General features: G+C 37.5%; 1 protein-coding gene across 1 annotated transcript in view; it reads right to left on the bottom strand.

Moving 5' to 3' along the window:
• The window catches only part of TUBGCP3 (tubulin gamma complex associated protein 3), a 220,043-nt gene that overhangs the window by 12,028 nt on the left and 194,021 nt on the right, over positions 1-13,994 (bottom strand). The window contains exon 20 of the mRNA XM_007942386.2: positions 13,561-13,701. Coding sequence (XP_007940577.1) covers positions 13,561-13,701 — 141 coding nt within the window. The remainder of the gene's footprint in view (positions 1-13,560; positions 13,702-13,994) is intronic.

Raw genomic sequence — 13,994 nt, 5'->3', positions numbered from 1 at the left:
TGTAAATTTTGGTCAATGACATGAGACAAAGTATATGTGAACTGCTGTATGAAAAGTGAATTTACTCTGTAAATCTTCACCCAAATCCTAATTTAAAAAAAAAAAAGAGCCCTCCTAGAGGCAGAAAAGGGAACCTCACCATAAACAAGAGAGAGAAGCCCTGAGTGGAGTGTATCCTTGGGCCTGAGATCCCTGCACAGAGAGACAGCAGCAGCAGAGGCAGCAGAACCAAGAGACCAGCAAGAGATACAGTGGCAGGCTTGCTGGCTCTGGGCAGGTGGCTTGCTGGTAGAGCGGGGCGCACCTATTCACGGAGCTAAAAGGGCTTTATAACATTTGTCTGAGCAGGGCAGAGGCCAAGCAGAGAAGCCAAGGCTCTAAGAGAGGTATACAGGTGTACACCTGTGAGTATGGGAGAGGGGCGGCTGTCCTGAACAAAGAATCGTATCCTGAGCATTCCTGCACCTGAACTGTAACCTATACTTCCCTAATAAACCCCACAATTATGAGTACTGTCTGCGAGTTCTGTGTGGCCACTGCAACAAATTATCGAGCCCAGCAGAGAATGTGATGGGAGGGATGGTTGGTGTCAAGAGTTAGTAAAAAGGCTGGAGGGTGGCAGCATGTCTGGCCTCATACGAATAAGCCTTGGGCTGCTGATGGTGATTCTGTCTCCCACTCATGAAGTTAAAGGTGGTTAGAGGACGATGCCGCCCCATGTCCTTTTTGCACTTAACATATATATAAATATCCTTTGTCATGCTGTGGCTTGCTTTTTCACATGCTTAAGAATGTCTCTAATAAACAGACATTACTAACATAGCATAGTGATAAATTAACCTTTTATTTTAGATTATTAATATGCAATATAAAGAAACTTTCCTCACCTCAAAGACATTCCTTATGTAACCTATAAATTTTAGTGGTTCACCTTTCACATTTAAGCTTACAATATTGTTTTGTGTATGTATGTGTGAGGTAGACCCAACATATAGTTGACCTAATACAATTTATTAAAAAGATTATCCATTCACCACTGTTCCTAGTACCACTCTTGTCATAAATTAATTATCCCTAAATGTGTAGGTATATTCCTGGACTCCATTCTGTTCCATTGATTTCTCTTTCCTTGAATCAATATCACATTATTATTGTAAGTCCTGATGTGGTAGTATAAATATAAATCCTGTTTTTTTCTTGTTGAATATTCTCTTGGCTGTTCTAAGCTTTATGCATTTCTAAATAAACTTTAGAATTAGCCTACCAATTTCTACCAAAACACAACACAAACTCATCAGTTTGAAACTGGGATTGCATTAATCTATATATTAATTTTCCAATGCATTAACATGATATATCCTTCATTTATTTATTCTCTCTCATTGATGCTTTAGAGAAGGGATAAGCAATTTTTTTGCTTATAAAAGGCCATTCAGTAAATGCTTTTGGGTTTTGCAAGCCATCTGGTATTTGTCACACTACTCTTTTTAAGGCAGAAAAGCAACCATAGACAAAATGTAAACAAAGGACTATGACTGTATTCAAATAAAGCTTTATTTACAATAACATAGAGCAGGTCAAATTTGGACTGTGTGTGCTCAGCTCCCAAGTTCTGTTTTTATAGTTTTATGTATAGATACCTTGTGTATATTTTGTTGGATTTTAATACTCCTGTATTAAATGATATTTCTTTTAAAATTTAATTTTGTTTGTTGCAGATATAAAGAAATATAATTGATTTTTATATATTGACCATGTTTCCAGCCACCTCAATAAATTTGCTTATGAATTCTAATAACTTATGTTTAGGACTTTCTACATCCACAATAATATCTTTTAGGGGCAAAAAAAAAAGTTTCATTTCTTTCAGATCCTTTCAATTGTATTTATTTTTCTTGGCTTTTAACATCGGTAGGGCCATAAATACAATACTGAATAGAGAAGTGATGACAGCATATAGCCTGTTTCTCATTCCCAATCTTAGGAAGATGCATTCAGTATCTCACCATTGAGTATGTTTTGCTTTGGGTTTTTTTATATGCAAATCTTTTATTAGATGAAGAAAATTTCATTCTATTCCTAGTCTGCTTGGTTTTAAATGGTTTACTTCATATATTTCATGAGCATGTACTTTTTCTCCTTTAGTTTGTAAATGTTAAGAGTTACAATGTGTGTGTGTGTGTGTGTATACACATATACATATTAAATCGGAATGTTAAACATATGCATTCTTGGAATAAAGCTCTAGTGGCATAGTGCCTAAGGCATGTGACTGCTAGCCAGAAGGCTAGCAGTTCAAACCCACCAGCCACTCCTCAGAAGGAAGACTGGGCGAGCTACTTCAGAGAAGTACTGCCTCGGAAACCCAAGGAGGGGTCACTATGGGTTGAATCGACTTAACAGCAGTCACTTTGGTTTTTTGGTATTTACTTGGAAGATGGGGCAATCTACTTCTGTAGTGGTACCACCTCGGAAACTCAAGGAGGGGTCGCTATGAGTCAGGTCTCACTCCAAGGCACATAACAACAAGTATAAGGAGTCCTGTTGGCATAGTGGTTAAGCCCTCAGCTGCTAAATGAAAGTCTGGTGGTTTGAACCCATCAGCCACTCCACAGAAGAAAGATGTGGTAATCTGTTTCCACAAAGATTTACAGCTTTGGGGTTCAACTATTTTGCATATTTAAAGTGACAGCATTCTCTCAGATTCCAGGGACCTAAGAATCTTCCACTTGCCAGGAACAGCAAAGACATTCTGGACCTGAACCACTGGAAAGGTGTGACATTCCCGCTTGTTATTCTTATACCCCATACACTCTTGGTGAAAGGAGGAGCGGCCATCCCTCACTCCCACCCAGGTTCTGGGCTGGCAGGAATCCCACCCCAGTCTGTGTGCTCAGAAGCCTGGATGCCCTGCTCCGCCCTGCCTGGATTTTCTTTCATTTTTTCAGTTTGTTTGTTTTTGTCTGTTTTAAAATTATTACTATTATCATCATTCTTTTTTTTATTTGTCCTTTCTATTATTATTCTTTATTTTTCCCTTCCCAGATTTTAGTTTTCAGCTTTTCTCTCTTCCCTGTTCATGGTTCCCATTTTTTTCTTTCTCGTGGTAAATCCATTCCTTGGTTTTCTTTTTGTATTTTTCCTCATTATTATCCTATTCTATCTCTATTATCTTATTACCCCCTCCCCACATATTTGGGAGCTCTGGTAGCATAGTGCCTAAGGCACTTGACTGCTAACCAGACGGCTGGCGGTTCAAACCCACCAGCCACTCCTCGGAAGGAAGGTTGGGCAATCCTACTTCCGTAGTGATACTGCCTCGGAAACCCAAGGAGGGGTCGCTATGAGTCGGGGCCGACTCGACAGCAAACAACAACAACAACACATATTACAGATATTTTTCTTTCTTTTTCGTTTTTTAGCGTTTGTTCCTGCGTGTTTATGTGGTGTGTTTTCTGTCTGCTTGCTTTTAATTTTTTGATGGTTTTTTGCTTGTGGTTTTTGTCTAACTGAGTGGGAAGCAGGAGCCACGCTCATATGATACAACAACACTTGCACTTTCTGCAGCTCCACTTAATGAGTGAGAGCCACTACTCCCTTCTTCACCAACTGGCCAAGGATAAATGACCACCAAGAAGAGCCTGACTCATGCTTAACTGCTCCTCACAAATAGTTAGGGAGATCTAAATACAACAATCTCACAATGTTTCAGAGACTGCAGACTATCACAGTTCAAATAAAGAACCAAGATAAAGCCAAAAAAACAAGGGAGTAGGATATAGACCCAAAGCACATTCCTGAAGAAGCAGCAGCATTAGAACTCCCTGATAAGGAATTCAAAAGAATTATATTTAGCTACCTTCAGAGGACTGAGAGACACATCAAGAAAAAAACTGACAAAATTAAGGGAAACACAGAAAAAATGCTAGAACAATTTTGGAAAAAAATAAAAGAACAAAATGACAAATTAAATGAAAAATCAGAAATGATACAAAATCTACAGATAGAAATCCAGAAGATTAATACTAAATTTTCAGAAATAGATAACACATTGAAAGGGAAAAGGAGTAGAATCGAATCAATGGAAGAAAGACTTAATGTGATTGAAGACAAATACCTGAATACTTCTTTGGAAATGGATCAATCAGAAAAAAAGATCAAAACAAAATGAAGAAAGCCTAAGGTTCATGTGGGATACCATCAAAAGGAATAATCTATGTGTAACTGATATTCTAGAACAGGAAGAGAGAAATAAAACTACTGAGAAAATTGCCCAAGATTTGTTGGAAGAGAACTTCCCTAATGTGATGAAAGATAAGAATACATCCATTCAGAAAATCCAACGAACCCCAAACAGGATATGTCCCAAAAGAGAATCACCAAGACGTATCATCACCAAATTCATCAAAACCAAAGACAAAGAACACTGAAATCAGCATGGGAAAAACGAAAAGTTACTTACGAAGGACAACCAGTAAGAATAAGCTCTCATTGCTTAGCAGAACAGAAACTGTGCAAGCATGAAGGCAATGAGTATATATAAAACCTTGAAAGAGAAAAATTTCCAACCAAGAATTATATACCTGGTAAAACTGTCCCTCAAATATGATGGTGAAATTAGGACATTTCTAGATAAGCAGAAATTAAGAGAATTTGTAAAACCAGACCAACCTTACATGAGATACTAAAGGGAGTCCTTTGAACAGAGAACAAAAAATAGCAAACAACAACCGACCATTAATACACAAGATTATATAACCCAGAAACCAACACAGCTACGGATGTATCCAAAGTAAAACAAACTTCCAAGATTCTAAACAGGGAAACAGAGACATCAATTGGCAAATGACGACAACTACAAAGCAAAAAGAGGGGGAAAATAGTATAATTACACAACTTGTAAATGATGAGGACGTCAAGGGAGTTTCAAGATAGAATGGACTATTCTAAACTCAGGGAGAAAATTATAAATCAAAGAAAAATGATAAACCTTCACATCATAATAAAAAAAGAGGACAAGCAAAATATTTAGCAAATACTAAAACAACAGCAACAAAGGAAATGCTAACAAAATTCATAAAAATAATGAGCTCAGGACAGAAAATTATATGGAACAAAGAAACCAGGAACACCATGAAAAAACACATAACAAAATGGGAGCAACCAATTCACACTTGTCAATAATTACACTGAGTGTCAACGGAATAAATGCACCGTTCAAAAGAGAGATGCAGACTTGTTAAGTAAACAAAACCCATCAATATGCTGTCTACAAGAGACACACCTGAGAGACAAAGACAAAAATAAGACTAAAAATCAAAACTTGGAAAAAGATTTAGCAAACAAATGGCAACCAAAAGGTGAAGGAGTGGCATTATTAATTTCTGATCAAATTGACTTTAGGACAAAAACAACCATATGAGACAAGGAAGGACATTATATAATGATTAAAGGATCAATTGAACATGAAGATATAACCATAATAAATATCTATGGACCCAATGAAAGAGCTGCAAAATACATAAATCAGACTTTTACAGAATTGAAAAGGTAAATACATGACTCCACAGTCATAGTAGGAGACTTTAATACACCATTTTCAATGAAAGATAGAACAACTGGAAAGAAACTCCACAAAGATGCAAAACAGCTAAACAATACAATCCACCAACTTGACCTTATAGACATCTACAGAGCACTTCACCCAACAGCAGCACAATATACATTCTTTTCCAGTGCACATGGAACATTCTTCATGATAGATCATATGTTAAGCCATAAAGCAAGCCTTAATCAATTTCAAAACATTGAAATATTGCAAAGCTTCTTCTCAAATCACAATGCTATCAAATTAGAAATCAACAATAGGAAGATCAATGGACAAAGAGCAAACACATGGACACTGAACAACATCCTCCTCAAAAACAACTGGTAACAGAAGAAATTAAAAAATGAAATTAAAAAATTCCTTGACTCAAACAAGAATGAAAACACAACATACCAAAATCTTTGGAACACAGCAAAAGCAGTGATCAGAGGCCAATTTATAATAATAAATGCACATATCAAAAAAAGAAGAAAAGTGCCAAAATCAACAGTGTAAACCACATCTCCAAGAATTAGAATAAAAACAGCAAGAAAAGCCTACAGTCACCAGAAAAAAAGGAAAAAATAAAGATTCGAGCAGAAATAAATTAAACAGAAAATAGGCAACAGAAAAAAACAAGACTAGAAGCTGGTTTTTTTGAAAACATTAATAAAATTGAAAAAACCACTGGCAAATTTAATAAGGGAAAAGAGGGAGAGAATACAAATAACACAAATAAGAAATGAAATGGGTGACATCACAACAGAACCAACTGAAATTAAAAGGATAAAATCAGGATATTATGAAGAACTGTATTTCAACAAATTTGAAAATCTTGAAGAAATGGACAGATTTCTAGACTGAACTAACACAGACTGAGGTGAAAAAATTGAAGAGACTCATAACGAAAGTAGAAATTCAACAGGTCATAAAAAAATTACCAACAAAAAAAAGTCCTGGCCCAGACGATTTCACTGGATAATTTTGTCAAACATTCAGTGAAGAACTGATACCAATGCTACTCAAACAATTCCAAAACACAGAAAAGAATGGAAACCTTCCTCATTCATTTCATGAAGCAAGTATAACCTTGATACCAAAACTAGGCAAAGACATCACTCAAAAGGAAAACTATAGACCAATATCCCTCATGAATATAGATGCAAAAATCTTCAACAAAATTCTAGCCAATAGACTCTAACAACATATCAAGAAAATAATTCATTATGAACATATCATATGATATGATATGGGGTTCATATCAGGTATGCAAGGTTGGTTCAACATTTGAAAAACAATCAACGTCATTCATCACATAAATAAAACAAAGGAAAAGAACCACATGATCCTATCAATTGATGCAGAAAAGGCATTTGATAAACTCCAACACCCATTCCTGATCAAAACTCTCAGCAAAACAGAAATAGAAGGGACATTTCTTAACATAATAAAGGGCATATATGCAAAACCAAAAGCCAATATTATTGTCAATGGAGAAAGAATGAAACTATTCCCCTTGCGAACAGGAAGGATGCCCTCTATTACCCTCTATTCAAAATTGTACTGGATGGAAATCCTAGCCAGGACAGTAAGGCAAAAGGGAAATTAAAGCATCCAAATTGGTAAGGAAGAAGTCAAACCTCTCTATTTGCTGACGATATGATCCTATACCTAGAAAACCCAAGAGACTCAGTCAAAAATTTACTGGAACTAACTGAGAGATTTAGCATCGTGGCAGGATATAAGACCAACATCCAAAAATCAGTTGGATTCCTCTACACCAGCAGAGATCATTAAAAATAAATAAGGAAATCAATACCATTTACAATAGCTACCAAAAAATAAAATACTTGGGAATCAATCTTACCAGGGACACAAAAGACCTGTACAAAGAAAACTACAAAACACTACTTCAAGAAACCACAAGAGTTCTACATAAATAGAAGACCATACCATGCTCATGGATAGGAAGATTGAACATTGTGAAAATGTTGATTCTACCCAAAGCAATCTACACATTCAATATCATACCAATTCAGATCCCATCAACATTCTTTAAGGATACGGAAAAACCAATCACTAACTTTATATGGAAAGGAAAGAGACCTCAGATAAGTAAAGCATTATTGAAAAAGAAGAACAAAGCAGGAGGATCTTAAAACCTACTATACAGCCACAGTAATAAAAATTGCCTGGTACTGTACAATGACAGACACACAGACCAATGGAATAGAATTGAGAACTCAGAAATAGATCCATCGACCTATGGTCAGCTGATCTTTGACAAAGGACCCAAATCCATTCAATGGGGAAGATATGTCTGTTTAACAAATGGTGCTAGCAAAACTGGATATCCATTTGCAGAAAAATGAAACAAGATCTATATCTCACACCATACACAAAAACTAACTCCAGATGGATCAAAGACTTTGAATGTGAAACATAAAACTATAAAGTTCCTCAAGGAAAAACAGGGGCAAATTTAGGGGCTCTAATATATGCCAGGGAGCTCTGGTAGCATAGTGCCTAAGGCACTTGACTGCTAACCAGAAGGCTGGCGGTTCAAACCCACCAGTCACTCCTCGGAAGGAAGGTTGGTCAATCCTACTTCCGTAGTGACACTGCCTCGGAAACCCAAGGAGGGGTCGCTATGAGTCGGGGCCAACTCGACGGCAAATAACAATAACAACAACAACAATATATGCCATAAATATATTTGGGTTATAGCAAATATAACCCAAAATGCACAAACAGCAAAAGATCAACTACATGAATGGGACGTTCTAAACATTAAATTTTTATGTGCTTCCAAAGACTTCTGCAAAAGAATCAAAAGAGAACCTACAGACTGGGAAAAAATATTTGGTAATGACATATCTGACAAGGGACTTACCTTTAGAATTTACAGAAAACTCCAACACCTCAACAACAAAAAGACAATCCAATTAAAAAATGGGCAGAAGACATGAACAGACACTTCACTGAAGAGGATATTCAGGTGGCCAACAAACATGTAGAAATGCTCACAATCATTAGTCATTTGAGAGATGCAAATCAAAACAACAAGATGCCACTTTGCCCCAGCACTAGTAGCAAAGCTCCACAAGACAGAAAATAACAAATGCTGGTGAGGATGAGGAGAGGTTGGGACTGTCATAAACTGCTGGTGAGACTGTAAAATGATACAACCACTGTGGAAAACAGTATGGTGATTCCTTAAATAGTTGGAATTAGAAATACCATTTTACCCATCACTTCCATTACTGGGTATATATCCTAAAGAAGAGAGAGCCAGGGCAAGAACTGATACATGCACATCTATGTTCACTACAGCACTATGTACAATAGCCAAAAGATGGAGGCAACCTAGGTACCCATCAAAAGAAGAATGGATAACTAAACTATGGTACATAAACACAATGGAATACTATGCAACCCTAAAGAATAATGTACAATCTGCAAAACACAGCATAACATGGATGAACTTGGAGGACGTTCAACCAACCAAACACTACTGTCAAGTCATATGTGACTCATAGCGACCTCTCCTTGGGTTTCTGAGATTGTAACACTACAGAAGTAGATTGCCCAACCTTCCTTCTGAGGAGTGGCTGGTGGGTTTCGAACTACCAGCCTTCTAGTTAGCAGTCAAATGCCTTAAGCACTATGCCACCAGAGCTCCTTGGAGGACATTATGCTGAGTGAAATAAGTCAATCACAGAAGGACAAATACTGTACCAGTCCATTTTGTAAAACATCAAGGAAAGGTTTATATATAGAAGGAAATTTTCTCTGCTGGTTACCAGGAGTGGGAGGGGAGGGAACACTGTTAGGTAGAAACAAGTATTGATTTGGGTGAAGAGAAGGGCAATGTACCAAATGTGAGTTATCAACCCGGTGGCACTGAGGAAGAGGAAGACACAGAGAGGTATGTAGGACACACAGACAGCAAAGGTGAATCCTTTGGCACATACAGTGCTGTGTTATCAGTGAAGGCAAACATTGATATACAGGTGGACAGGCTGACTTATTAGGTATGTCCATGAGGGGGGAGTGTGCCCAAGACCATGTATAGGGTTGGTAGACAATGTTTCTACAAGTATATTTTATGTTCTGTAAGAATTCCCAAGTATACAGTAGAGTTGACAAAGGGCAAGGTTGTAGCTACTTCTTGGCCACAGCCAGCTACCCAGAAGGAATGAGTAGTTGGACCTATGGGCTCAGGACCATAGTCACAGGGGACATCAAGCTCAATTTGCATAACATACTACAGAAAAACACTGTTCCACAACCTACTCCAGCAAGTAGTGACTGGGATCTTAAAAGCTTGCCCCGTAGCCATCTAGATGCAACAATGCCTCTCCTCTTCCAGAGCAAAGAAGAACGAAGAAAACCAAAGATACATGGAAACAATGATTCCAAGGGACTGGTACCTATGTGATCCTCAGCCTATATAACTATGAGACCGGAAGAACTAGATGGTACCTGGCTACCACTGTCAACCACTCAGGGAGGCATCTATGTAGGAGAGCCTGGATAGAGAGGGAGAATAATGTGGAACAAAACTCAACAAAACTCAAAATCATTAAAAAAAAAAAAGGGGGACCAGGTTTGCTGGTCTGATAGAGCCTGGAGGAACACCTGAAACTATGGCCCTTAGCTGCCCTTCAGCTCCGGAATTGAACCCACTCTTGTGGCTTCCAGCCAAACAAAAGACAGGCATATGAGCTGAACATTTACATTAGGTAGATACACTCCTGGAGAGATCAACAATGGGAAAATAGAAGGGCTGTGTATGCACAGGCAGACAGCTCAGGGGGCAGGAGTGAATGGGAGGGAAGGACACAGGGAAGAACTAACTACAAGGAGGAAGTGGGAGGAGAAATGTACTGTGGGAGATTACAGTCAGTGTCTTGAGACAAAGTGTACGTGAACTGCTGTATAGAAGATGAATTTGCTCCTAACTTTCACCCAAATCACACACACACAAAAAAAGATTTACAGCTTTGGAAAATATACAGGACAATTCTACTCTGTCCTACAAGGTCACTATGACTCAGAATCAATTCAAAGGCAATGGGTTTGGGGTATCTACTGGGATACAGTGTGAGGTGGTGTTCTGGTTATCTAGTGCCACTCTGACAGGAATATACCACAAATGGGATGGCCTTAACAAACAAGAGTTAATTCTCACAATTCGGAGGCTTTAAGTCCAAGTTCAAAGTGCCAGTATCTAGGGGCTGGGAGAAAGCCCCTCAACCTTGGGGTCCAGCTCTGCCTCCTGCTCCCAGCCCACTGGAGCTAGAGGCGTTTCTTCACTCAGACAGCTGCTGGCTGCTGGGGCTGAGAAACCCCAAGGTTGACAAGTAAAAAGGCACAGTCCCGATACTACCAAACCACACGGCAGGCCATTAACTTAAGTCCATTTAAGTCCCACGGTCGGCAAGGCATAGCAGTCTGCTGAGCAACGACACGGCTATGCAGGGTCCAAGGCTGCCATAAGTTAGAGACCATTCCTCCCAAGGCTTCTCTTTCTATACAGGAAGCAGACCACATCGCAGAGGCAGCTACTCAGCTGCCTGTGGTAGATCCCACCATGGAGATGATTGCCAGTCTCATCATGGGGAATAACTACCACCAGCTGCCCAGACTCAAGCAGGCCCAGACAAGTTGACACACAAACATAATTACCACAGGTGGAAAAAACAAAAAAAAATTAGAAATGTTTTAAGTAACTACATTTTTGGTGGTAGTATCAGTTCCAAGACAGTTTTGTATATGTGTATGTGAGCTGTAGGATAGCAAATAAATAAATATGCTTATCTTAGAAACCAAGATTTTTAATGTATAATATAGTTTTAAATCAAAGTAAAAGCCTGTTAAGCATAAATGTGAGTTGGAAATATCATTGTAAATGTAGGGGTTTTAAGAAGGCATGGAAAAAGAAAGCAGAGAACTAGAGACACGGATTAAGGGAAGAAGAGAGTATTTTAGGACTTCTCTAATAGTAGCAAGGAAAAAATAGTAAAATGTTGAGAGTGAAGCAAGCAAAGGCCAATGTTCAGAAATATTTTTGCATAATCTCTTTAAAACTTCAGTGTACCTTAGGTCTAAATGATTGCCTTAAAGATTATTTTGCCTTCAAATTTAAATAATCTTTCAGATAAAGTTTCAGGTTTTTGATCTCTTACTGTACCGTTATACAAGTCAGAATAAAATACACTGAATACACCTGGACTTGGTATATAAATCTGTTACACTCCACTGCTGATGGTTAATAGTTTGGAGAGAGAACCATCAACTCCCACATTATTAACCCTCAAGCTATTATCATAGTGTTAAGATCGTAAGGGTTGATCTATTTGTAGATTTTATAAAGTTTAGTAATTCTTCAGAAGGACAAATTACCTGGGCCATATGAAAAGTAAAATAAATAAATAAAGTGGTGGCCAGCACTTACTAAATGCTAAATAATTGACATACATTATCATATGTAAATCAATTACTCTATGAGGTATCATTTACTAACACACTCATTTTATAAAAAAACAAACTATGTCTTGAAGAAATTAAGTCACACAAAAGCACAAAGCTCGTGAATTACAGTTAGGATTAAATCTTAAATCTCTATGACCCCAGCAGTTATCTTTAGGATTGCCTGGGCAAGGTTGAGATTTGGTACATGCAAACTCTCTGACATTACAGAACTGCAAACCAAACCAAAGTAACAAATAAAACCACTTTGAATAATAAAATACCTTAGCAATACAGGTCCTGCAAGCATTTTTTCTGTTTGCAAAATATACTAAAGAAATCATTAGGGTTCTAAGAGGTTGTGATGGAGCTCTGGTGGTTCAGTAGTTAAAGCACTGGGCTGCTAACCAAAAGGTTGGTGGTTCAAACCCATCCGCTGCTCTGCAGGACAAAGATGAGGCAGTCTGCTTCCATAAATATCTGTAGCCTTGGAAACGCCATGGGCAGTTCTACACTATCCTATTAGGTTTGCTATGAGACAGAATCAACTTGATGGCAGTGGGTCTGGTTTTGGGCAAAAGGTTGTGAATATTCCAAGCTAAATATTGTCCTCTAACTTAAGTTTTAAGGGAACACACATACTCAAGAGTAAAATTAACCGAATTGTATTGACTCTGAATAATTTGTCTTTGACTACTCCAAGGGTATACAGATCATAACAAACATAAGAACTTCCATAAATAGCCAAACTGGTTTAACAACCTTCATAATTAAGGTAAAAGAGAACATAAAGTACTTAATGTAAGTACTTTAATACATTGTATTTAATACATATGTACATAAAGTACTTAATGTAAGTAAGGTCACTGCCCACCCACTGCTGTCAAGTTGATTCCTCATTGTGACCCTATAAGACAGAGAATAAATGCCCCATAGGGTTTCCAAGACTAAATTTTTACAGAAGCAGACAACCTTATCTTTCTCCCACAGGGTGGCTAGTGGGTTTGAACCACCATCCACTCTGTTAGGAGCTGAGAGCCTTAACCACTGCACCACCAGGGCTCCTTTAAGGTCACTGCAAATAACTTGAAGTGGAGAAATTAGATTCCTATGTATATGCAAAATAAGTTACAGAGTAAGATTCATCAGCTTAAAATAATAAAAGCAACATAAAGTTAGAGTTACCACTCTGTACATGCCAATCCAGAAGGATGTCGGTACCTTGGCACTTATAAGTAAAAACTGGCAAGATATGTGTGATATTCATGAATTTAACAGCCCTTTTCTATTTTTTCAAATGATAATGGTGATGATGACCACAGTCCATCTTCAATAGTCAGTATTTCATAAAGATTCCCAAATAGGGATGTGAGTATGGTCTGAATTTGTATGAAAACTTGCTCTTAAATTTAAGTCAGAAAGTGAATTGTATGTTCATATTGTAAACAAGTTTATTATTAAAGCAGATAAATCCAATAGTAAAAAAAAAAAAAACATACCTCAATTTCATGCTGTCTCTTTTTCTCCTCAAATTGTAATCGTTTCTGTAACTCTTCCAAAGCAGCTCTGTATATTGCATCTTGAGCATTCTGAAGTTCAATAATTTGATCAAACACAGCTCTAAGTTGATTTAAAAGTGCCTGAAGAGATAAGACAATGTATTTCTTTATATGAAAAGAACTTCAACACATTTCCTAAGTTTTTAAATAAAATATTTTAGAATTATCAACACATTATTTAAAAAGCATTCCCCTATACACGCAACAACATAAAAACAACATGAACTAAAATAATGTGGATCATTTGTAGGGGAAGTTTAGAATGATCACAGGTATTAAAGCCTGGATCCAAATTATGGCATCAGAAAGCAGTAAGAGTTTCTGTGCATGATACCATGTAATACCCTGAAATAATGTTTATATTACTGAAAAAT

This window comes from Orycteropus afer, unplaced genomic scaffold (genome assembly GCF_000298275.1).
Source record: "Orycteropus afer afer isolate SDZICR_OR568_19922 unplaced genomic scaffold, OryAfe1.0 scaffold00089, whole genome shotgun sequence".
Classification (NCBI taxonomy): domain Eukaryota; kingdom Metazoa; phylum Chordata; class Mammalia; order Tubulidentata; family Orycteropodidae; genus Orycteropus; species Orycteropus afer.
The sequence above is the reverse complement of the archived record's forward strand: the minus strand, read 5'-3'. Positions and strand labels throughout refer to the sequence as shown.